This window comes from Cetorhinus maximus, chromosome 3, assembly GCF_964194155.1.
Source record: "Cetorhinus maximus chromosome 3, sCetMax3.hap1.1, whole genome shotgun sequence".
Lineage (NCBI taxonomy): Eukaryota > Metazoa > Chordata > Chondrichthyes > Lamniformes > Cetorhinidae > Cetorhinus > Cetorhinus maximus.
This window is the reverse complement of record NC_135881.1, coordinates 186,740,407-186,766,875: the sequence shown is the minus strand read 5'-3', so window position 1 is coordinate 186,766,875 and position 26,469 is coordinate 186,740,407. Positions and strand designations below refer to the sequence as shown.

Here is a 26,469-nt window from a genome sequence, read left to right as displayed (position 1 = left end):
GGAACCTATTGAGAAAATACAAAAGATATAAGTGGGGAAGTAAATTGGATTGAATAAGCTAAACACAGAGGATGTTGCAGATTTGCTTGCTTCCCATTCAGAGGCATTATCTACTGAGGAGCTGAAAGGAATGGAACAGAGGGCTGTAGAGGAGGGGGGAGGATGATGGGCAACAACAACCACCAACCAAGACATTTAGCTCAAAATCACTTGGTGATGCTTTGAAAAAGCTTGAAGAGGCAATGACCTTCTTTGATGACCAAAGACTGAGGGAGAACTTAGTTCCAGAGTGAACAGAAGCATTAACAAAGCAGTCAACTGCAACAGGGAGCTCTGCAATGATAAAAGTGATGTCACTGGAAAACTTATTCAAAGCTCCACCTGCCAAAGTAATCTTCAAAGTATGCTGCAAAGAGTCTGACTAATAGTCCACAAAAAACCCTTTCTAATAGCCCTCCAAAAGGTCCTCCCAATTTCCAGAGAACCTGAACCACAACTCATTCATTCCCTTCAGCGAGACCAGGCTTCACACTTGGTGAGTACAGTAGGATAAATTTATTATTGATATTTTCTACACTTTAATGTAAATGTACATGTCTATGAAATGTATATTCCAAAAGCTTCCCCCCTCCCCCTCCAGGTGTATAACCCCTGTTTATAATATTCCATCTGTGGTTTGAATAGTATTGTTTCACATAACATTGCATGACAGCACTATCCAAGTCCAGGAGTTATTCTTTAAGGGTGAGAGTAGCAACATCATGGGAAATTGTCACTGGCAAGTTCTCCATGCCACACAATAACTTATAGAAACATATAGCCCATCATTTGGCCAAAATCCTGGAATTGATCAACAGCTAATGTACCACCTAAAACACCTACGCCCTTCACCAACTTTGACACCTTGGGTGCAATGTGTACTATCTACAGAATGCAGGGCAGTAACTTGCCAAGGCTTCATGGACAGCACCTCCCAAGCCCACATGCTCCACCACCTAGAAGGACAAGGGCAGCAGGCACATGGGAGCACCATTACCCCAATGTTGCTCTCCAATGATAACCTTATTCCATGCTCACATCAATCTCTACTATGGAATATCATCACCATTCCTTCATCGATGCTGGGTCAAAATGTCATAACTTCCTATCCAGCAGCAACTCTTTGCGAGTACAATCACAGTTCTTGGTTTCCAGGAGTGGGACATGAACCCACAACCCTCTGATTCAAAGGCGAGGGTGCTATGAACTGAGCCACAGCTGACACCTCCTACCCAGCAGCAATGTGAAGCGCCATCACCATGCATACTGCAAAGGTTCAAGGAGGACACCACTTCAACAGCAACTAGGGATGGGTGATAAATTTTGGCCTTGCCAGTGGCACCTATATCTCAAAGTAATAAAAGATGGAGCATTCCTTACTGAATTCCCATAAGAACAATGCCACCATACGGACTGCAGCATGAAGGAGAAAGCCCATCAAGCCTCTCTTGGGAAAATGCCAGCAATACCCACATCCCATTAGAAAATAAAAAGTCACACACACAGCCCTCATTTTTGTGATACAGTAGACAGAGAGATAACATCTATTGTGCAACAGGGTTAGTGGTCAACTACCTGGAACATGAACATTAAGAAAAAAAGAAAAACAACACAATTAGTATCTGCCCTGCAGAGGTCAATGTATCAAAAAAAAATCTATGACCTTAACAAAGTAAGAGATCTACATGGTCTACTAATTATTACATCCCAAAAAGAAAAGTTAGAGTGCTGGCAAAGGCAATTTTACTTTGAGAGCATATCAATCACATCATACTTCACCTACCACCACTCTTTATTTTAATCAAAGTTCTTACACAAAAGCAAAGAATGATTACAGCACAGGAGGCAGCAGGCGGCCTTTTGGCCCATTTTGAATACATGCAGGCTCTCTGGAAGAGGGTTTGCACATTAGAATGTTTTTTTAATTTTAAAAGTATCAGTATCAACTATCAAGATAGAACTTTGCTTCTCCTATGAACTAGTCTGTCTATCGGTATCAGACCAATTTCTTGGTAAACACAGTTGAATCCAGGGCTCTTTTGTCATTGTTACTGCAGCAAACTGGGATGTAGCACATACTACCATCTGATCGCTATATCTTAGGTGAGTATAGCTCATGCTATAAGCAAACAGGTAAATTAAGAGCATTTGGAACAAATAGCTCTAAAATAATTTTAAAACGTTTGCTATTGTTTCTCAAAATTCCGTTCTCAGGAAGTGGACATCACTTTATTTTCAAAAATGATCAGCAGAAATCAAATACTAAAAGTATTCATTGGTACAGTTGATGAAATGGTACTGATGCATCCTGGGAAATTAGTTTCACTCACATGCTCAGACTGCACAACCTGAATTCAGCTCTCAGCTCTGGTTAAAAAGATGAACTGTAAGTCCAGGGTTGAGAGGGTCCAAATCCATCACATAAAAGCTTCCTAGGATAATTCAGTGTGCACATTTAAAGCATGGTCAAATATCAAAAACATTTGTTTTGCTTAAACTCTTACTTTGCACTTGAGGAATTTAGGCTACTGAGAAAAATGGCGAATGAAAATAATTTTCCAACAGCATTGAGCACTTTCTGAAGATGAGGTGCCAGCTGGTGGCCAGGTCCTGCAACTACATCTGTAAATGAGCATCGCACTCATCGAAACATTGTTTGCAAAATTCTTGGCTGTCATACTTGCTTTGCAAAGCAGACATACAAAATTTTATCACTAGTCGATCTTTGACTGCGCACACAGGGAGAGAAGACAGATCTTCAGGTGAAGCACAATGGACTCGTAACTGATTAACTTGACTAGATGTCATTCAGTTCCAATTTGAAGTACAAAATTACTTTTATAATTTATAATCTAGATTTTGAATGGAAACTGACAGGGAAGCTTCTCATTCTGCAATTATACTCTCCCACCAGTGATGGCACTATAGGAAGGTCCTGCAGTCTAAATGTATCACGTAGGTATACAGTAAACTAAACCTAGCGTTTCCAAACGGAATAAATTGAGTTTTTGTTCCTACCATCTCCCAGTGCTTTCTCAGTTGAAAGGAGGAGCTAAATGTTTTATCATTTAATACGTCTCTTAACATTCACTTGGCAACAAACAAGCACAGCTGATGACATAACTTAACTACCATGATTGCCAAGTAAGCATCTCTTGCCCCTGAAAAATAGCACCCTTTGGACTGTAAGAACGGGAGTCCATTAATTGGCAATAGTAAAACTGGTCCTTGACATGCTATTCTATTCTAAATATCAGCAGCAGGATCTGCTTCAGCTTGCAATTAGCTGCCATTGATTCACCTATATGAGGTAGGTTTCTTTACTTCAATGAAAGTACCACACTCAATGCAAAGACTTCACTTTTCCTGATCCCAGGGAACGTGCAAGGGATCACGAGAGACCACGCTTCATTTAGTCAATGCACCCCTTGTTGTGGGGGCAGAGTTTGTGGCAAGCAACCAGCTTTTGAAATTCATGTCCAGTGTGATGCGCTCTCACTGGAAAGCCATCTGTACAAAGCTAAAGAAACTAATCCAGGGAGGTTGCATACAAAGTTTGATAGTTTTATTATCCCGTGGTTTAAAAACTGTCATGTGATTTTTAATGTGCTCTTTAGAGAGACTCCTTGGTTTAACCTCTTATTTAAAAGTCGACATAGGAGTGTCAACTGAGATTTTGAGTCTAAGTGGTTCCAAGGCTTCATTGAACAACCCATCAGGATTAAGCAGCTGTCACTAGGCCAGTTATACTCTGAGAAGCAACCTCAAATTGCACAGCCATGTGTATTAATTTAGCAGCAATTTTAACTATTAAAAAATCTGACAAAAAAGTGGAACTGTCTTCCAAACAATTGGAGCAGATAGGAATTCAGCTGGAACTATTTCACATTAGATGATAGAACCAGCAAACAACTAACATTTAGTGACTTATAACTTAGTAAAATATCCCAAGGCACACCACAGGACTATAACCAAACAAAATTTGAAACCAAGCTTCATAAAAGGTGGTATTAGGGCAGATACCCTGAAGCTCAATCAAAAGCACTGGGTTTTAAAGAAAGACCAATAGAGAAGCAAAGAGATTTCGGGAGGGAATTCCAGAATTTTAAGATCTCAGTAATTGTAGGTACACTCACCAATTGCTGAGACAATTAAAATTGTGGATGCTCAAGGGGCCAGAATTGGAGAAGTGTAGGTATCTATGACAGTTGCAGCAAGTTACCGAGATAGGGAGGGCGCCAGACATTTTTGAAAATAAGGATGAGAATTTTTTTTTTATAAAAAAGAGGCATTGCTCAACTGGGAGCCAGTGTAGGTCAATAAGCGCAGGGATGATGGGTGAACAGGAACTTGCTACAAGTTAGCACATGGGCAGAGCATTAGACGACCTGAAGTCTATGGTGGGTGGAAGATGGGAGCCCAGTCAGGAATACAAGTCTAGAGCTACAAAGGCATGATGGTTTCAGCAAATGATCTGAGGCACTGCCGGATTTGGGCAATTTAATGGAGGTGGAAAGAGGGCATCTGTTAACAGCAAGGATGTGGTCAGAACTAATCGAGGTCAAATGCGACACCAAGATGGCAGACTGGTTAAGCCTCGGTTGCCAGGGAGAGTCATGGAGTCCACAGATAGAGCATGATGTTTGTGGTGAGAATGAAGGCAATGGCAGTAGTCTTCTTAATATGTAGTTGAAGGGAATTTCTACTCATCCAGGACTGGATATTGGACAAGCAGTCTGACAATTTAGAGAGAGTTGGGTGTTGTCAGCATACGTGTGGAACTGGACATTGAGTTTTTGGATAATGGCACTGAAAGGTGGCATGTAGACGAGAAATAGAAAGGGACCGAGGATAGATCCCTGGTGGATTCCAGAGCTAACAGTCCAGGAACAAGCAGAGAGGTCACTGCATATGAATCTCTGGCTATGGTTGGATAGATAAGAAATGGGACCAAGTGAAAGCAGTCCCACACAGCTGGATGACAGAGGAGGGGTACTGGAGGAGGCTGGTGTGGTCAAGTGAAAGACTACAGACAGGTGGAGAAGGACCAGGAGAGACAGTTTACCAGTCATAGTCTCATAGGATTTCATGTGACTTTGGTAAGAGTCATTTCAGTGTTGTAGCAGGGGCAGAAACCAGATTGATGGGATTCAAAAATGGAGTTCCCAGAAAGACAGACACAGATTTGAGAGGCAACAAGTTTGAACAGGGAAAGGAAAGGGATGGTGCAGTTGTTTGCAAGGTCAGAGGCATCAGGATTGTATTTTTTCCTGAGGAGTTGGGTGATGACAGCAGATTATAGTGGGGCAGTACCAGAATCATTAACAATATCAACTAACATGAGTTTCAGGAAGGAAAGTTGGGTCCCCTATAAGCTTACAATTGAGCAGCTAAACCATACAAAGCCTGAAAGATTCCAGGTTCAGTTTTTGACCTATGCTGTTAGTTAATTTCAGCCACAGATGCAGGAGTGTTACAATTTGCCTCAGCCTCCCTGCTTTAGGAAAGTATGAAAAGAAAATTGCCATGATTGCTATTTGTTGAGTTTTAATGGAAATTTATATATAGCAATGTCCAGGATTAAATTTGGCCATGGTGTCCAAAACTGATGATTGGAGAGTATCAGCAGGATGCCCAAGGCTCACGCAAAACAACTACTTGAGCAATACACCAGAGGATGACAGGTTTGGCAGTGTAGCGATGAATTGTTGGACAAGTAACTCAGAGGTCTGGACTAATTATCCAAAGTTCAAGTCCCACTATTTCAGCTTATGAATTTTAATCCAGTTAAAAAGAATAATTAAGTCTGGAACGACAGGGTAGCACCAGTAATGGTGACCATGAAGCCAACTTTCAACATCCTTTAGGAAAGTAAACTTGTCATCCTCAACTGATCTGGCTTATGTGACTCAAGACCCACAGCAATGTGGTTGCTTTCCAAAAATGGCCTAAGAGTGAAGTTGTATCAAACCGTTTCAAAATAAGTATAAAGAGAAAAGACAACCCACTCAGCAGCTTTGATCTAGGTATTGGATATCACTATGACAAATGCTCACCAAGCCCAGTCAACCCTCCAAAGTCCTCCTCATTAACCTCTGGGAACTTGTGACAAAACTGGGAGAGTTGTCCCATAGACTACTCAAGCAGCAGCCTGACATAGTAAAACCCACAGAATTATCACTGTCAGGCAACACCCCAGACTCCTGCCACCAGCAGGACAGATTTCACCAGCGGAGGCTGTGTAGTGGTTATAAAATAGGGAGACCATGGCCCGAGAGCCCTCAACATTGATTGTGGGTTCAATGAAGTCTGATGGCATCAGATCAGACATGGGCAAGGAAACCCCTAATTACCACTCACCATTATCCTTCAGTTTAAGAATCATGGCTCCATGCTGAACAGCACTTGGAAAAAGCACTGAAAACAGCAAGGACAGAATGTATTCTTCGTGAGGGACTTCAATACCCATCACCAAGTGTGACTCGGCCACCACTGGCCAAGCCCTGAAAAGCAAAACTACCAGACTGGGCTCACAGCAAGTGATGAGTGAACCAAGAGAGAAAAACCTACTTAACCTCATCCATCTATCTATCTGTCACAGCTGCATCTATCCATGGAAAAACTGATAGGAGGAGTGACCACCACACAGTCCTTGTGGCAACAAAGTCCCATCTTCACACTGCGGACATCCTCCATTGTATTAGAAACATAGAAAATAGGAGGAGTAGGTCATTCGGCCCTTCAAGCCTGCTCCACCATTCAATATGGTCATGGCTGATCCTCTATCTCAACACCATACTCCCACTCTCTCCCCATACCCCTTGACATCTTTAGAGTCTGGAAATCTATTTCCATCTTAAGTGACTTGGCTTCCAAAGCCTTCTATGGTACAGAATTCCACAGGTTCACCACCCTCCGAGTGAGGGAATTTCTCCTCATCTCAGTCCTAAATAGCCTATCCTGTATCCTGAGACTGTGACCCCTTGCTCTAGACCCCCAAGCCAGAGGAAATATCATCCTTGCATCCAGTCTGTCCAGCCCTGTCAGAATTTTATAATGAGATCCCTCTCATTCTTCTAAACTCCAGTGAATATAGGCCGAGTTGACTCAATCTCTCCTCAGGTGACAATCCTGCCATCCCAGGAATCAGTCTGGTGAACCTTCACTGCACTCCCTCCAAGGCAAGTGTATCTTTTATTAGGTAAAGAGACCACCTAGTCCCACTCCCCTGCCTTATCCCCATAACCTTGCACGTTTTCTCTTTTCAGGTATCAATCCAATTCCCTTTTGAGTACCTTGATCAAACCTGCCTCCACCATCCTTTCAGGAAGTTCGTTCCGGACTCCAACCACTCTCCGGGTGAAAAACGTTTTCCTCACATCACATTTACTCCTTTTGCCAATTATTTTGAATCTGTGCCCTCTAGTTCTTGATGTTCTCTTAAATGGGAAGTTTCTCACTATTTACCCTGTCCATACCCCTCAGGATCTTGGATATCTCTATCAAGTCTCCTCTCAGCCTTCTTTTCTCCAAGGAAAAAAAAATCCCAACCTCTCCAATCTATCCTCATAGCTACAGTTCTTTAACCCTGGAATCATTCTTGTAAATCTCCTCTGTACTCTCTCCAGTGCCTTGACATCCTTCCTCAAGTATGGTGCCCAGAACTGGATGCAGTACTCCAGATGAGGCCTAACTAGTATCTTATACAAGTTCAACATGACTTCCTTACTCTTGTACTCAATGCCCCTATTAATAAAGGCTAAGATACTATATGCTTTATTAACTGCTCTCTCAACATGCTCTGTCATCTTCAATGACCTATGTACGCATACACTGAGGTCCCTCCATCCAGTGAAGACCAGGCATATAGCACAACGAGAAGAATGTCTACAGCTGGCATTCATAAAAGAAATGCTCGCATTTATAAAGCGCCTTTCACAACCTCAGATATCCCAAAGTATTTTACAATGAGCTAAATTCCTTTTAAGCGTAGTCACTGTTGTAATGTCAGAAATACAGCAGTCAATTTGCATGCAGAAAGCACTCAAATGGTAATGAAATATAAAAAAAAGGATCTGGTCATTTAAGGTATTGTTTGAGGAACAAATGCTGGCTATGAGACCGGGAGGACTTTAAACCCTTCTAATAGTGCAGAAGAGTTTGACATCCACCCGAGAGGTAGACAGAGCCTGTATTTAATCTCTTATCTGAAAGACAACACCTTTGAACTGTCAACCTAGATTATATGCATAAATCTCTAGAATGGGATTTGAACTAATGACTTTCTAACTCAGCCAGAACACTACCCACGGAGCTACAGCCGGCAGAGTCAGAGACAATATTTTCAGTTTTCATAATGTTTTCGATTCATACACAGGCCCAAGCACAGAGAGTTAATCATAGGTGAAGCAAGGGATGTAATGGAGGGAGATAATGTCTACACTGTAGAGATAAGCCAACCTATAGCCGACTTAACAGTACTAGACAATGTTTACATAGACAATGTTTACATTTAAAAGGAAAATGTCATTTTTTCTATTCATGTTTAAAGAGAGCACAAGATAAAGAGGGGAAAAAAATACATAAGAGCAAAAAGAAAATTGCCCTGAACAGCTACAGGTGATTTTCACCATATCATGCATGCATCACTGAACATGAACACCACAGAGTCGAGATTCATGTGAGGTAAGATGGCTGATTTTAATATTAAGTGGGGAAAATGGAAGTAAAGTGAAGGAGCATTTTTTACTTCTCGAGAAACCTAATACTTTATGTATGCGACATTTTAATTAAACAGAATTCTTCACTTTTGGAGCTTATTCCCACAGCTCATTCCCAAATCAGAAGTGTTGAGCCAATACCTTGGAGTCCTACAACCATAAGAAAACCAAGATTGAAAAGCTTTAAATACACCCTCCTGCAGCAACCTATGTAACAGCATGTGCAACGTCTTTCTCTAGTGGAAGTCTGTTACGTAAGTCTGCCGCTTGAAAAGAAACTTAAAATTATGTTTTTGTGCATTTGCCAATTATAAAAATATACATGTGCAAATTTACAACAGAAACAGCCTATATAAAGTTGTCTGACTTTAGTTACTTACACCGCCCCACCCCGTGAAGACGACACTACTACCACTAGCACAATGTGCGGCAGCAGGCAGGTGCGGAAAATCACACCAAATGTGACACGTTTACTTACGTCTACATTTATAATGCAATTGACCCCAAGAATTTATAAAACAGATTAAATTACCACTGAACATCAAGCCATTGTTTCCAGGATTGTCACTGACCTCATCTCCTCTGGAGATCTTCCTCCCACAGCTTCCAACCTGATAGTCGCCCAACCTCGGACGGCCCGCTTCTACCTCCTACCCAAAATCCACAAACAGAACTGTCCCAGCAGACCGATCGTGTCAGCCTGTTCCTGCCCCACGGAACTCATTTCTCGTTATCTTGACTCCCTTCTCTCTCCCCTTGTCCAGTCCCTTCCCACCTACATCCGTTATTCCTCTGACACCTTACGTCACATCAACAATTTCCAGTTCCCTGGCCCCAACCGCTTCCTCTTCACCATGGACGTCCAATCCCTCTACACCTCCATCCCCCACCAGGATGGTCTGAGGGCCCTTAGCTTCTTCCTTGAACAGAGGCCCGAACAATCCCCATCCACCACTACTCTCCTCTGTCTGGCTGAACTTGTTCTCACACTGAACAATTTCTCCTTTAACTCCTCTCACTTCCTCCAAATAAAAGGTGTGGCTATGGGTACCCGCATGGGCCCCAGCTAGGCCTGTCTCTTTATGGGGTATGTGGAACATTCCTTGTTCCGGTCCTACTCCGGCCCCCTCCCACAACTTTCTCCGGTACATCAATGATTACTTCGGTGCTGCTTCATGTTCTCGTCGGGACCTGGAAAAATTTATTAATTTTGCTTCCAATCTCCACCCCTCCATCATTTTCACATGCTCCATCTCTGACACTTCCCTTCCTTGATCTCTCTGTCTCAATTTCTGATGATAGACTGTCCACCAATATCCATTACAAGCCTACCGACTCCCACAGCTACCTCGACTACAGTTCCTCACACCCCGCTTCCATCCCATTCTCTCAGTTCCTTCGCATCTGTTCTGATGACGCTACCTTCAAAAACAGTTCCTCTGACACGTCCTCCTTCTTCCTTAACCGAGGTTTTCCACCCACGGTCATTGACGGGGCCCTCAACCGTGTCCGGCCCATCTCCCGCGCATCCGCCCTCACGCCTTCTCCTCTCTCCCAGAAACATGATAGGGCCCCCCTTGTCCTCACTTATCACCCCACCAGCCTCCGCATTCAAAGGATCATCCTCCGCCATTTCCGCCAACTCCAGCATGATGCCACCACCAAACACATCTTCCCTTCACTCCCCCTGGCGGCATTCTGTAGGGATCGTTCCCTCCGTGACACCCTGGTCCACTCCTCCATCACCCCCTACTCATCAACCCCCACCTACGGCACTTCCCCATGCATACGCAAAATATGCAACACCTGCCCCTTCACTTCCTCTCTCCTCATCGTCCAAGGGCCCAAACATTCCTTTCAAGTGAAGTAGCATTTCACTTGCATTTCCCCCAACTTAGTCTACTACATTCGTTGCTCCCAATGCGGTCTCCTCTACATTGGAGAGGCCAAACGCAGACTGGGCGACCGCTTTGCAGAACACCTTCGGTCTGTCCGCAAGAATGACCCAGACCTCCCTGTCGCTTGCCATTTTAACACTCCACCCTGCTCTGTTGCCCACATGTCTGTCCTTGGCTTGCTGCATTGCTCCAGTGAAGCTTAACGCAAACTGGAGGAACAGCACCTCATCTTCCGACTAGGCACTTTACAGCCTTCCGGACTGAATATTGAATTCAACATCTTTAGATCTTGAACTCCCTCCTCCATCCCCACCCCATTTCCGTTTCTTCCCCCTCCCTTTTGTTTTTTCCAATAATTTATATAGATTTTTCTTTTCCCACCTATTTCCATTATTTTTAAATCTATACCTTTTATGCCCTTTTAGTCTTATTTCACCCCACCCCCACTAGAGCTATCTGTACCTTGTCTCCTGCCATCCATTCTTAATTAGCACATTCTTTTAGATAATATCACCACCTTCAACACCTCTTTGTTCTTTTGTCTGTGACATCTTTTGATTATCTGCTCCTATCACTGCTTGCTTGTCCCTACAACCACTGCCCCCCCACTTCTCTCCCCCCCACCCCCCCCACCTTAAACCAGCTTATATTTCACCCCCCTCCTATTTTTACTTAGTTCTGTTGAAGGGTCATGAGGACGCGAAACGTCAATTTTGTTCTTCTCCGCCGATGCTGCCAGACCTGCTGAGTTTTTCCAGGTATTTATGTTTTTTTTTGGATTTCCAGCATCCGCAGTTTTTTGTTTTTATTTTTGTTCCTGGTGTCCCTCTGCTCCTTGCACTGGCTGCTGGCAGATTCTCTCTCTGCCTGTCTCAAAGCTGCTCACCAGCTGACTGCCTCAGACTGTGAAAACAGTAGAGATGTACCAAAACAACAACAAAAATTCCTAATCTCCACAACCCATCTTCATGGCAATGTGCCACACATGGTTTGTTCCCAGATTGAAATGCAAATTAATTATCTTTAAATTTAAAACCTGTCCTTTGATCTAAAAAGTACATGGATATTTTAAAACGTTCCTTTATTTATCAGGCGTCTTCAAATCTTTCTTTGATCTGGGGAGATTACATGAGTAATTTAAACACCCCTCCCACCTCTGTTTACACCTCAACTTCAAGCCGCCTGCCAAGGTGCCTCCAGAAGACCTCTCTCAAGAGATAATCAGAGCCTACTATAATCCTATGTGTGAATACCTCTCACCACCATCCCAGGAACACAATAGGACTTCCCCTTAGGCCTGGAGCTGTAGATCAATCTGCTAAGTTATCCAGGCCACACTTTCTTGCATATATCCTACATTTAAAAACAACAATTTCCAAACCAGAAATCATCATAACATTGTAACAGGGCCCATTTGTAACAATCCCATTATCCTCCACCCTGCAGCCTCATTTACATCAAGTCTGCAGCACAACCAGGCCATTTAGCTCAGCTGGTCTATGCCAGAATTTCTATTCAACATGAATCTCCTCCCACCCCACTTCATCTAACCCTATTATATTGTTCTATTCCCTTCTCCTTCCTTCATTGCTTATTTAGCTTCACCTTAAATGCATCAATGCTATTTGCCTCACCACTTGTTACAATAGCAAGCCCCACATTCAAACCACTCTTCAGATACTAAGTTTCTCTCGAGTTCACTGTTGGGTTTAGTGACTGCCATATTGCTATCCCCCATGAGTGGAAATATTTTCTCCATATTCATCCACATTAAACCCTTTTATCTTAAAAAGTCTTTATCAGGTTGACCGTCAGCATTTTTTTCAGAGAAGTTCTAGCCTGTAATTTTCTTGGTAGGCACAACCTCTCAGTTCTCGTGTTATCCTTATAAAACATCCTTCTCTGATGTCTCTACATCCTTTACATAATATGGAGACAAGAACTGTGCACAATACTCCAAGTGTCATCGACCTGAAAAGTTAACTGTTTCGCGCTCCACAAATACTGCCAGACCTGGTGACTTCCAGCATTTTCTGTTTTAGATCTCGAACAGCTGCAGTATTTTGCTTTTGGTTTTGTGATCTAACCAAGGTTCACATTTTCCCAGCATCCAGTTAGAACCTGCAGCGTTTACACAAATGTTAAAGCATGGCAGAGTAACTAAAAAAAAACTACCAAGAAAAAGTAGTTCAATTCTGCAGTTCAAGATTTCCATTGCACAAACACATAGTACAGGCACCGTTCAAATGTGTAATTTCTACCCACGCCACGCTATTTAAACATACCCTACTACAACTATCATTTTCCAAGCTATATAATTTTATCTTGAGCAGATTTTAAAATTCCATTGGCTCATTTTGGCCTGTGGACCAAGTTCAACAGCAACCTAGAAATTACTACACTAGCAAAATCTACATAGTTTTCACTCCAGATAAAAGAAAAAGGCAGTCCATTAGAAAGCAGCATTAACATGCCCTCCTCTGGATAATTCAATCTCTCATTATAGATCACATATCCATCATCAGGGTCATACATAATCAACTCTCAGACTACGAATTACCACGTGGGTCAAGCTGGGTTTTTTTCTACGTAGCGGATAACCATGCAAATTCACGGTACATACCAACAAACTTGTATACGTATATAGTACTTACAGCGATCAGAATCTATTCAAATCATCCTTAAGACAAACAAAAAATTGGAAGAGAGAGATTTCAAGTGCACCTATACAACAGACAATTACACAGCCAACAATTAACAGTCTCGCACATGAGTGAATCATAGACAACACAATATCAACTAGCAACGCAGTGGATCACCCGAATTATGAGTCATGAAATTATACGCAAGGTTTTGCAAAACGGAGAAAAAGCATTTTTCCGATCAGAAACGATAACATTCCTCTCCATCACGAAACGATTCTGAGGAAATATGCAAAATACAAAATATGTAATACTCTACTTATTTAGGGTTTACCAAAAAGGGGGAAGAAAAATAAAGTGGAGCAAAAGGTGGTTACTATTAAAACTTTACTAGCGGATGAACCGATATCCAGAACCCGCAACCTAGCAGAAACATAAGGATGTGTAAAAGATTCTCCATGGGGATTCATCATAACATACTAGAAATTCTACAAGGAGTATTCCAAACATGTAACATCGATTTTGTTTTGTTTTTTAAATCCTTTCAATTAATAGCTTATCTTGCCATATGATGATGATAATCTGGATTTACATGATTTCTAGAAATCAACGCAGTTTCCAATTAACATCTTTCACGTCCTCTGGACATCCTAAAGTACCTTAAAGTAGTCACTGTTGTAAAGCAATATATAGGTTTTCAACTTGCCATGTTCCGCACAAGTGGATTGACAGAATTTAGACAAGCTATCCTATTTTACTTTCTGCAACGTGCCCAATCTGCAGTTTTATGCCCGGGCAAGAAGTTTGAAAACCTATCCCACCGAGGCATCGAGGCCGGAGGTGACTTACTTCCAGATCACAGTCAGGAGGTGGAAAACAAGAATGAACAGATATGATCACTAAAGTACCAGTCGGATCCAAGTTTGAGTGGCTAAAGGGAGATTATGTAAAGTGCCAAGATAAAAGCAAAAAACTGCGGATGCTGGAAATCCAAAACAAAAACAAAAATACCTGGAAAAACTCAGCAGGTCTGGCAGCATCTGCGGGGAGGAGCAGAGTTAACGTTTCGAGTCCGTATGACTCTTCAATAGAATTAGGGAAAAATAGAAAATAGGTGAAATATAAGCTGGTTGGGGGATGGGGGGGGGGAGCGTAGAGCTGGATAGAGGGCCAGTGATAGGTGGAGATAGCCAAAAGGGCAAAGAGGTGTTGAAGGTGGTGATATTATCTAGGGAATGTGCTAATTAAGGGTAGAAAGCAGGACAAGCAAGGTACAGATAGCCCTGGTGGGGTGGAGTGAAGGAATCGAAATGGGCTAAAAGGCAGAGATAAAACAATGGATGGAAATACATTTAAAAATAATGGAAATAGGTGGGAAAAGAAAAATCTATATAAATTATTGGGTAAAAAAAAGGGAGGGGAATCGGAAAGGGGGTGGGGATGGAGGAGAGAGTTCATGATCTAAAATTGTCGAACTCAATATTCAGTCCGGAAGGCTGTAAAGTGCCTAGTCGAAAGATGAGGTGCTGTTCCTCCAGTTTGTGTTGAGTTTCACTGGAACAATGCAGCAGGCCAAGGATGGACATGTGGGCATGAAAGCAGGGTGGAGTGTTGAAATGGCAAGCGACAGGGAGGTCTGGGTCATGCTTGCAGACAGACCAAAGGTGTTCTGCAAAGCAGTCCTTTCAAGTGAAGCAGCATTTCACTTGCACTTCCCTCAATTTAGTCTACTGCATTCATTGCTCCCAATGCGGTCTCCTCTACATTGGCGACCCCAAACGCAGACTGGGTGCCCGCTTTGCAGAACACCTTCGGTCTGTCCGCAAGCATGACCCAGACCACCCTGTCATTTGCCATTTCAACACTCCACCCTGCTCTCATGCCCACATGTCCGTCCTTGGCCTGCTGCAATGTTCCAGTGAAGCTCAACGCAAACTGGAGGAACAGCACCTCATCTTCCGAATAGGCACTTTACAGCCTTCCGGACTGAATGTTGAGTTCAACAATTTTAGATCATGAACTCTCTCCTCCATCCCCACCCCCTTTCCGATTCCCCCTCTTTTTTTTCCAATAACTTATATAGATTTTTCTTTTCCCACCTATTTCCATTATTTTTACATGTATTTCCATCCATTGTTTTATCCCGAACTTTTAGCCCATTTCAATTGCTTCACCCCACCCCACCCCCACTAGGGCTATCTGTACTTTGCTTGTCCTGCTTTCTACCCTTAATTAGCACATTCCTTAGATAATATCACCACCTTCAACACCTCTTTGTCCTTTTGGCTATCTCCACCTATCACTGGCCCTCTATCCAGCTCTACCCTCCTCCCCCCAAAGAAGTTCACACTGCCCACAACCCTGTGCGACTTTCCCATTCAAGGATTACGCTATCTATTCAATTTCTTAAGGAAAAGTTCAGGAAAAATATTTAAGTAAAATTCCACAATTTTTACCTTTCAACCTTCCACAAACATTTCCATTCACAAGGCTGGAATCTTGTCCATATTCAACATGTGCCATTTTGTTTGTAACATTTTTTCAACTTCTGTTGGCAGACCATGCCCATTTTCACAAGAGTGCCAACATAGTCTGACTTTTTGCAAAGTGCAAAGGACATATGTAAAGTTAATAAATAATTATGTACCCAAAGTATCAATAACCCATTTGTTCACTCTAATTCATTGATTTATATACAATTCGTAAACAGCCTTGGCCCAGTAGCAGTATATAGTGAGATTAGTCTCCAAATTCCAATGACTCTTGCTCTGTGACAGAGTAAGCAATCTAAATCTTTTGTTTCTTTAGTTTCAAGATCTTAAATTTCTCTTGCACATGAGCCTGTCATTCTTTTTTTTTCAGTCCCTACATCTCGATTTTAAGTGACTCCGCAATTCTGTGGCTTGGTCCTTCCACATCAAAGACCTGTACTTCCAAGAAAAGTGCAAAACCAGACTGCCTGCATTGCAGAGGCTTTCCCCTGGCAACACATGTTTTTACGTCTGCAAGTCCACATCATCCAGCTGCCTCACCACTGCGTATCTTATGGCGGGTTCTGACTTGTTGACTTTTGGCCTGTTTACTGTTCGCTATAGCGTTGGAAAAGAAAAAGAGACTTACGTTTATATAGTACCTTTTGTGACCTCTGGTCTTCTCAAAGAGCTTTGCAGTCAATGAAGCACTTTTGAGGTGTAGTCACTATTATAATGTAAGAAATGCATAGCCAATTTACATATAGCAATGTGACAAATGGCCAGATATTCTAAAAGCAAAATACTGCAGATGCTGGAAATCTGAAACAAAAACAGAAAATGCTGGAAAAACTCAACAGGTCTGGCAGCATCTGTGGAGAGAGAAAGAGAGTTAATGTTTCGAATCCGTATGACCCTTCTTCAGAGGGATCTCCATGCAGAATTTCTAGTATGTTATGGTGAATCCCCATTCACACGAATCCTTTACACATTCTCATATTCCTGCTAGGCTGCTCTGAAGAAGGGTCATACGGACTCAAAACATTAACTCTGTTTCTCTCTCCACAGATGCTGCTAGACCTGCTGAGTTTTTCCAGCATTTTCTGTTTTGGGTCAGACAATCTGTTCCGAGGTGGTTGAGATATGTGCACTGGCCTGTACGCCAGACAGAATTCCCTGCTCTTCTTCAAAATAGGGCCATAAATATTTCATGTCCTGCTGAAAGAGCAGACAGGGCATCAGTTTAAGATCCCATCCCAAAGTGTTTGGACCCCACAATTTAGAGGTCTTGGATCAAGAAAACAACATAGCCACACTTACATTGACATCAAAACAGTTCTGTGGAAATAACATTTGTCCCTTAGAAGTAAATGACAAAATCAAAGCTTTATTTGTGATTACAAGTACATAAGGTACATTTTAAAGTCAATTTGTTGATTATTATAAAGCCACTTAAAAATTAGGTGATAAAGGGATCTTTGTAATAGATTCTTAACCAGCACGATCACTTAAAAAGTGAAATTTTCAGCATAATTACATATGTTAATAATTATGATGGGCAGTATCACCACTTGTTCAGGTGATAATGTCGCCAGTCCAACTCTGCACAAAGTTAGCTGAACCAAAACAGGATGGGAGCAGATGTTATATGTTATAATTCAGTGCAGGTTTCAAATCCTCTATCGCAAGAGGATTGGAGTACAGGAGTAAAAAAAGTAATGCTGCAGTCGTATAAAGCCTTGATGAGACCCCTCCTGCCTGGAGTTCTTACAGGGCTCAAATAAGTAGATGTAGGAAGGACATTTCCCCTGGCTGGGGGTGGGTCCAGAACCCAGGGACACAGTCTCAGAATAAGAGGTAGGCCATTTAGGACTGAGATGAGGAGGAATTTTTTCACCTAGATGGTGGTGACTCTTTGGAATTCTTTACCGCAGAGGGCTGTGAAGGTTCAGTCATTGTGTTTAAGACACAGATAGACAGATTTCTAAATATTACAGATATCAAGGGATATGAGGATAGTGTGGGAAAGTGGTGCTGAGATAGAAGATCAGCCATGATCCAGTTGCATCGCAGAGCAGGCTCGAAGGACAGAATGGCCTACTCCTCCTCCTATGTGTTCTGAGTTGGGAGAAATAGTGGATTGGGGTGTGTGAGTGGGGTGATGGTGGGAACCAGTGTTTAAGCTCCTCAAACTTGAGCCCATAATTCAAGCTGGCATACAAGTGCAGTAATCTGGGAGTGTTGCCCTGTTAGAGGACAATCTTTTGAGCTCATCTTTTTAAAAAAGGTCCCCTCACGAAGGTTCACGGCTCCTCTGAGGGGCAGGAACCATGACTCTTCAAAAATCTGGCCTGAGTAGATAGTCAGAAGTTTATTCCCAGGGTGGAAGAGTCAATTACTAGGGGACATAGATTTAAGGTGAGAGGAGAAAACTATAGAGGAGATGTGCGGGGCAAGTTTTTTTACGCAGAGGATAGTGAGTGTCTGGAATTCGCTGCCAGAGGAGGTGGTGGAAGCAGGTACGATAATGGTGTTTAAGAGGCAGCTTGACAAATACATGAATAGGATGGGAATAGAGGGATACGGACCCCGGAAGTGCAAAATGTTTTAGTTTGACAGGCAATATGATCGGCGCAGGCTTGGAGGGCCGAAGGGCCTGTTCCTATGCTGTACTTTTCTTTGTTCTTTGACTCCATGAAAATTGTAAAGGAGAAGGACATGCCCATCTCCACAATGGGGCTGACCAGGTTGGGAATGCCAGGGATGAGCTTTTGACAGGAACCAGCCTGCACCCTTTAAAAGGCACTACCAAAAATCAGACAGCCCAGGAAAGGGGTTGGGAATCCCAGAGTTAGGATCAGCCTGCCATTTTTAAGGGGCTCCTGAGTCATCCTGACTCAGGGAAAATTCAGCCCTTAGTCCCTTATAATTTTGTTGGCTTTAAAGCAATTTGGGGCATCCTGAGGTTATAAAGAGTACTATATGAATCCAAGTCTTTTGTTTTTTCTCTTTCCTTCAGGTCATAAATGGTTTTAGCCATGATGCCCTCTACAACTGGATAGCCTGCAAGCATTCACCAAGGAAGAGAGAAATAATGATCACTTGGGAGGGGTAGAAAAAGCTAGTCACCATCCATGAACTGTAACTCAAATCAGGAAGTTAATGCTCTCAGGGAGGATAAAACTGGAAAGTTTTTTTTAAAAATGTAATTACTAACAAATCCTAGGCACCGAAACTGGTTTTGACCATTAATCATATCGTACCATACAGAATCAAAGAACATTTACAAACACAGGGGGTGGCCAGTCTGTTATGCCAATGCCAGTTCTCAGCAAGAGCAAGTCAGCTCGTCCTACCCCTTTTCTTTCCCTTTGGCCCTGCAAATTCTCTCTTCAGAAGCCAATTCCCTTTTGAAAGCCACAATTGAATCTGCCTCCACCACACCCTCAGGCTATGCTTTCCAGATCCTAACCACTTGCTGCGTAAGCTTTTCCTTTTTTTTTTTTAAATTCACGGGATGTGGGAGTCACTGGCTAGACCAGCATTTATTGCCCATCCTTACTCATCCCTGGAGGAGGTGGTGAGCTGCCTTCTTGAACCATAGCAGTCCATGTGGTACAGGTACACCCACAGCTCTGTCAGGGAGGGTGTTCCAGGATTTCAACACAGCAACACTGAAGGAACAACGATATATTTCCAAGTCAGGATGGTGAGGGGCTTTGAGGGGATCTTCCAGGTGGTGGCGTTCCCATGTGTCTGCTGCCCTTGATCTTCTAGATGGTAGTGGTCGTGGGTTTGGAAGGTGCTGCCTAAGGAGACTTGGTGTGTTCCTGCAGTGCATCTTGTAGATGGTATACACTGCTGCTACTATGCGTCGGTGGTGGAGGGCGTTAATGTTTGTGGATGGGGTGCCAATCAAGCGAGCGGCTTAGTCCTGAATGGTGTCAAGCTTCGTCAGTGTTGTTGGAGTGGCACTCATTCCATTACACTCCTGGCTTGTGTCTTGTAGATGATGGACAGGCTTTGGGGAGTCAGGAAGAGAGTTACTCGCCACAGGATTCCTAGCCTCTGACCTGCTCTTGTAGCCACAGTATTTATATGGCTAGTCCAGTACAATTTCTGGTCAATGGTAACCGCCCAGGACGTTGTCAGTCGGGATTCAGTGATGGTAATGCCATTGAACATCAAGGGGCGATAGTTAGATTCTCTCTTGCTGGAGATGGTCATTGCCTGGCACTGGTGTGGCATGAATGTTACTTGCCACTTGTCATCCCATGCCTGGGTATTGTCCAGGTCTTGCTGCATTTGGACATGGACTGCTTCAGTATCTGAGGAGTCACAAATGGTGCTGAACATCATGCAATCATCAGCAAACATCCCCATTTCTGACCTTATGATGGAAGGAAGATCACTGATGAAGCAGCTGATGGTTGGGCCTAGGACACCACCCTGAGGAACTCCTGCAGTGATGTCCTGGAGCTGAGATGATCGACCTCCAACAACCACAACCATCTTCCCTTGAGCTAGGTATACTTCAACCAGCAGAGGGTGTTCCCCCCGATTCCTATTAACTCCAATTTTGCAAGGGCTCATTGATGCCATACTCTGAATTGCTGCCTTGGTGTCACTCACATGTGCAGTCGCTCTCATCTCACCTCGGGAGCTCAGCTCTTTTGTCCACGTTTGAACCAAGACTGTAATGAGGTCAGGAGCTGAGTGGCCCTGACGGAACCCAAACTGAACATCAGTGAGCAGATTATTGCTAATAAGTGCCGCTTCATAGCGATGTTGATGACCCCTTCAATCACTTTACTGATGGTCAAGAGTAGACTGGTGAGGGCAGTAATTGGCTGGGTTGGAATTGCCATGCTGTGTGTATACAGGACATACCTGGGCAATTTTCCACATTGCTGGGTAGATGCCAGTGTTTTAGCTGTACTGGAACACCTTGGCTAGGAGCGTAGAAAGTTCTGGAGCACAAGCCTTCAGCACCATTGCCAGAATGTTGTCAGGGCCCATAGCCTTTGCGGTATCCAGTCTTCAGCTGTTTTGATTCACTCCACGTGATATCAAGAATTGGCTAAAGACTGGCATCTGTGGTGCTGGGGACCTCTGGAGGAGGCTGAGATGGATCATCCACTACTAGGCACTTTTGGCTGAAGATTGTTGCAAATGCTTCAGCCTCATCTTTTGCACTGATGTGCTGTGCTCCCAATCATTGAGGTGGGGATATTTGTGGAGCCTCCTCCTCCAGCAAGTTGTTTAATTGTCCACCAACATTCACGACTGCACATGGAAGGACTGCAGAGCTTAGATCTGATCCTTTGGTTGTGGAATTGCTTAGCTTTGTCTATCACTATCAAGCTTAAGCTTGCATGTTTGGCATGCAAGTAGTCCTGCATTGTAGCTTCACCAGGTTAACACCTCATTTTTAGGTGTGCCTGGTGCTGCTCCTAGCACTCCCTCCTGCACTTGAACCTCATGTCACTGTTGGTTCTTTCACCAATCACCTTATATTGATATCCTCTGGTTCTTGGCCCCTGCCAATAGTAACATTTTCTCTGTCTAGACCCCTGATGATTTTGAACATTTCTACCAAATACTCCACTCAACCTTCTCTTCTCCAGAGAAGCAGCCCCAGATTCTCTAATTTATCCATGTAACTGAAGTCCCCCATACTTGGAGTCATTCTTGTAAATCGTTTCTGCACCCTCTATAAAGCCTTGTCAACTTTCCAAAAGTGCAATGCAAAGAACTGGACAAAACTCCAGGTCGGGCCAAACAACCTCATCATAACTCCCTTGCTTTTGTAATCTATGCCTCCATTTATAAAGCCCAGTATTCTGTATATTTTTTTCCAGGCACTTTCTCAACATGCTCTGCCACCTTCAGCGTTTTGTGTACAAGTACCGGCAGGTCATACTGTCCCTGCATCATCTTTAGATTTGTGCCTTTTATTTTATATTGCCTTTCCTCATTCTTCCTACCAAAATGCACCACTTCACTGGATTAAATCTTATCTATCACTGTCCACCTTCTTTATATTAAATCTACCACATATCCACCCATTCCACTGGCCTGTCTATGTTCTCTTAAAGGCTATCACCATTCTCCTCACAGTTCACAATACTAAGTTTTGTGTCATCTGCAAATTTTGGAATTGTGCCCTGCATAGTCAAGTCCAGGTCATTAATCTATTGTTAGGAAAAGCCACGGCTCTACCAATACCACAGTATACCTTCCTCCAGTCTGAGAAACAACTCTTCACCACTACTATTTCCTTTGCTCAATTACTTTGCATTCATATTTGCATTTAATTCATTAAAGATCCCAAAGAAATTTTCCACCAGTGAGTCAATCTGGGCGTTTCCTATACTTTTTCTAAACCTGTTATATCAGCAAATGATTACCTTAATTAAATGTTCACAATGTCCTAAAGCATAGAATTTCTGATCTGATACTGTTCCATCCCCTCCCTGAATATTTGTGGTGTTCTCCTTTTAAGGCGAGGCACTTTGACTGTCTCAGTGGGATTGGGCATTGAGCTGTTCAAAATTGTGTACGACTCATGATCCCATGATGTGGCAGGGATCCATTTCTCTAACTATTCAGCAGATTTTCTTGCAGTTAACAAGGAATACATTCAGACATCACTGGATGTTAGACTTCTTCAGCGCAGTGGGAGGCAGAGAGTGGCAAAGGCGAGGAAAGAGAAAAACAACACTTTTTAAAATGATCACTTGCGCAGGAAGAGTTTAAGTACACTTTTACTTTCACTGCTGGTTGTATGATCTTATGCCTAAACGTGGAAAAGGAAACTCAGCAATATGTTACTTAAAATTTAAAACTGTGCAATTGCAAGTGACATAAGATCCGGAACTCCTACTTGCTGAGTTACAAGTTTTCTGATTATAAAAATGTACCTTTAGGTTCTAAGTAAAACATATCAATGATAGTCATGAGGCACATGTTCAGTGACAGTAAGCCAGCTCTTTAGAAATGAAAAGAAAGCACAAAATGGCTTCCTATGAACCTTGTGTCTAAAAAGACATCCATGCGAAAAAACTCTCAAAATATTTGAGCTCACAGCCTCAGGTGACCACTCACATAAACCAGCCAGCGCTCAAATGTTTCTAAGCAAGGAACAAGTGTCAACATTGTCATTTTCAGGTCACCCACTCACTTGTGGCAACAGCAAATAACAAGCCCCAATCAAAATGACTTTGACAGGTTGCAGGCTGCTACCTATTCATCAGTCAAAATAATATCAGAATCCTCAATGCACTATTAATGAAAACCTATTTGGCTTCACTTTGCCTGTAGCTGTGCTGACAAATTTTGAAACAAAAGAAATCTGTGCTCTATTGGCGCTTATGCAAATAGCAGTGTACCTTGGCATGGAAAGCTACACATTTCATGGTTATTTGCTGTATTGATCGGAATGCAACCTGAGGTCTTTCTCCTTCGTCATGCTATACAGCCCTCCCAATGACAGCTGCATTTTCTATTTTTACTACCTACAGTCTAAATAACTTTAATAGTATTTAATAAAAAGTGCAGCAGTGTTATCACATGTCTGGTTTCATTTAAATTATAGATAAAGATGGCAGGGGTGGGTGGGCACAACTATGATAAGTCACTTGAAAGCAGTTAAAGTCAAACTGGAATTTAACTCATAATTAAAAGGTTTCTGTTAGGGAACCATTTACAATTACATGACCCCACATTGTGCATCCAGTATATTTACATAGGCTGCTCACATACCACGAGTATACCAAAGGGTAGGGGTGCAGACTGCAACTTCATAAACAAACTTAGTTCTGTTCCTTTCTTTGTTGGCATCATCTTTTTTCCTGAAGGTTAACTGCCACAGATCTCCACCTCTGTCTGTCCTGTGCTCCCCTTAATCGTTGTGCAGTTAACTGCACCCAGTCCATTACATCTGTCATCCATTTACTCCTCTATGTTTTCCATTGATCTTCCCCTCCAATAACTGTCTGTCTACCATTTGCTCTAACAATGTGACCTAAGTATTGTGTTTTTCCCTCTGATGTTATAGACTAGTTTCCTCCTTTCTCCAACTATATCCAGCACTTTCTCATTAGTCTGTGCAAGATATGCAGAACATCCTCCTATATGTCCAAATATGTTCCACTCTTTATCCTGTTTTAAAATCAATTATATCTAATAAAAGTATTGAACTTGAGTATTGCTGAAAAAAGACATGCTGTTGAAGCTTTTCATTTTGCACTCATCAGGACAGAATTGCAAGAATATTGCATCTCAAAGGGAACAACAATTTATTCTGCACGAGATGATGGTTCTGATTGGTTGCCAAGTGGACTCTGATCTGAGCAAAACTTAAACAAATGCTTGGTAGTTAATTGTTCCTGGTGCATTCTCCATGGCAACATCTCTATCAATCAGTGACAACTTGCCAACCAATCAACACTCTCTTCTCATACAGTATAAATTGTTGTTCCCTTTGAGATTGGGTATTCTTGCAATTCTGTCCTGATGAGTGCAAGATGAAAAGCTTTGACAACATGTCTTTTTTCAGTAACAAAGCAGCATTCTTTAGATATTATAAGCTACTTGGCTCATGAGATCACGAGTAGTCAAAATTACATCATAAGCTAACATGGGCATTACACTGATTGTAAACAGTTGAGTGTGATCTACAAAATAGTTTCACAATGTTGGTACAGATTACTGCAGAAATCATCTGAAATTTTAATAGCAGAACCATTACCTTTTAAAAATAGCAAAATATTATAAAAGGAAATATTCTTTTTTTCAATAATTGCCTGTGGTGCTCTATTATAAAACACTTTACACAACAACTTGTATTTATACAGCGCCTTTATTGCAGCAAAGCATCCCACAGCACATTGCAGGAGCTATCAAAAGATTTAATCCCGAGATTAGGTCATTAAACCTGATGTAATTGAAGAAAGTAGTGATTAAGTGTTCAGGAGAATTCCCAAATTGTTGCAGTTGAGTGCACTTTAATGAGAGATGCCACATGCTGTAAAATCCAAAACATATCACCAGCTTTAATTTGGACTTTTAAACAAACTGCAAAAATATTGCTGCAACTTAATAGAGTTAACTAAGGCCAGTGCAGAATTCTAATACCAATTTATATCAGCATATATACAGCGAATTTTGCAATGTGATTAGAAAACGCCTATGAAATGAAGTCAAATCACACATTTGAAATGGTGCCTTTTCCCTCCAAAACGTCACATCAAAGCCATGTTAAAATAGTAAAACATTAAATCAGGGACACAGTAATGCAAGGCGGGGAATAATCAAAAACAAAGCAGTGATTTAAAAGTTTAGGGAATGATTACAAGTGACAGAAGTGTAATCCATTCTCTGTGGCCAAGTATCCATGTAAGTTGACTAAACAAACCAGGAAGAAGGAAAATAATAGCGGATTGCAAGCAAGAGTGTTAAAACATGGGGAAAGTACCAAATATCAGAAAAGCCGGGGAAAGAAAAAATCACAAGTGCAAGAGCTCAATAGAATGCCACCCAAACGAGAGAGAGAAAAAGTGAACATTGATCAGGTTTCCGTCATTAACATTGGTTCAGTATTTGATTGAGTGGAACACACACAAATATAAAGCTCCAAACCAAAATTGCTCCATCGCACAATTAAACTGCTATCAGAGATTTAGCAACCTCAACATGTTGCCGTAGAGAAACTCTTAGAAAAAGAATACCTTGGTGCGAGAGCCTGGTGAACTCCTACAGCTACAGGAAAGTGAAGCAAGCTTTCCGTTCTACGAGGAGTTTTATTTATTGCCTTCTTACCGTATCTGTTGGGCTCCCTGAGATACTCCAGTATAGGCACGGTACTCTCTCTCTCTGTGAGACTGCTATCATTGCTGTCCCCATTCCGCATCCCATCGCTTCCAAGCCCGTCTCTCCGGCTGTGAACAGCGGTGACCAAAAACCTCTGGGACTGGGACATGCCGGAGACGGCCGAGTTGTGCTTCCTTTTCGGCGGCTCTGTCTGTGAGCGCGAAGTGGAAGGAGGAACACTTTTGAGAGCCGCTTTTCCCGTTAAGCGGTGAATTCTGAAACGAGCGAACAGCCCGAGGAGGAGGAGAACAAAACTCCTCTCCGACTGCTGATACACCAAAGCCAGCCCTAGGCTCCACCTCCTGACTAGCGCTTACTTTAAACCTGAGCAGTTCAATAAAAACTACTACACCTAACCATGTGCACCTCGCCTCATTGTACCGTATGGTTCCAGGCTGAAACTGCACAACATTGCTGTTTATCCGTAAGCATCGAGGCTCCTTTTTATAATTCGTGGCATGCACCAGAATCCTTTCGAAGTGAATGACTGTCACTCCCAGTGACTGACATGGGACGAATCTGTTAGCCTCAGATAAAGTGACCTTCAGGCAAAAGCTAATGCTGTAGCCTCTCAGTGCGATATAGGGCTCTCAGCCTCATGTGACCAGCACAACTCATTGCTAACGTTGCCACCCTCCAGGATTTTCATGGCTCTTCCAGGAATTGAAGGTTCATTTCCTTGATAATGCCGAGATTAACTCTGGGGAAAGAATTACAGGGGTACTTAAAACGGTGCCGTTTTAATTTTCTTTGAACATTTCTATTGATCAGTTATAAAAATATTGGAGATGGGGAAAGGCTGTTTGGCTGACCGTCAAGAATCATC

General features: G+C 42.5%; 1 protein-coding gene across 3 annotated transcripts in view; it reads right to left on the bottom strand.

Annotated features, from left to right (window-relative positions):
* The window catches only part of LOC144679098 (solute carrier family 12 member 7-like), a 261,233-nt gene extending 235,243 nt beyond the window's left edge, over positions 1 to 25,990 (bottom strand). The window contains exon 1 of one of the 3 annotated variants that reach the window (XM_078539393.1): positions 25,593 to 25,990. In XM_078539393.1, the coding sequence (XP_078395519.1) occupies positions 25,593 to 25,752 (160 nt within the window). In that variant the 5' untranslated portion in view covers positions 25,753 to 25,990. Of the gene's footprint in view, positions 1 to 15,755; positions 15,850 to 25,592 lie in introns of those variants that run through there. The other 2 variants (XM_078539398.1, XM_078539396.1) reach the window with 2 other exon arrangements.
* Between the last annotated feature and the right edge of the window lie 479 nt (positions 25,991 to 26,469).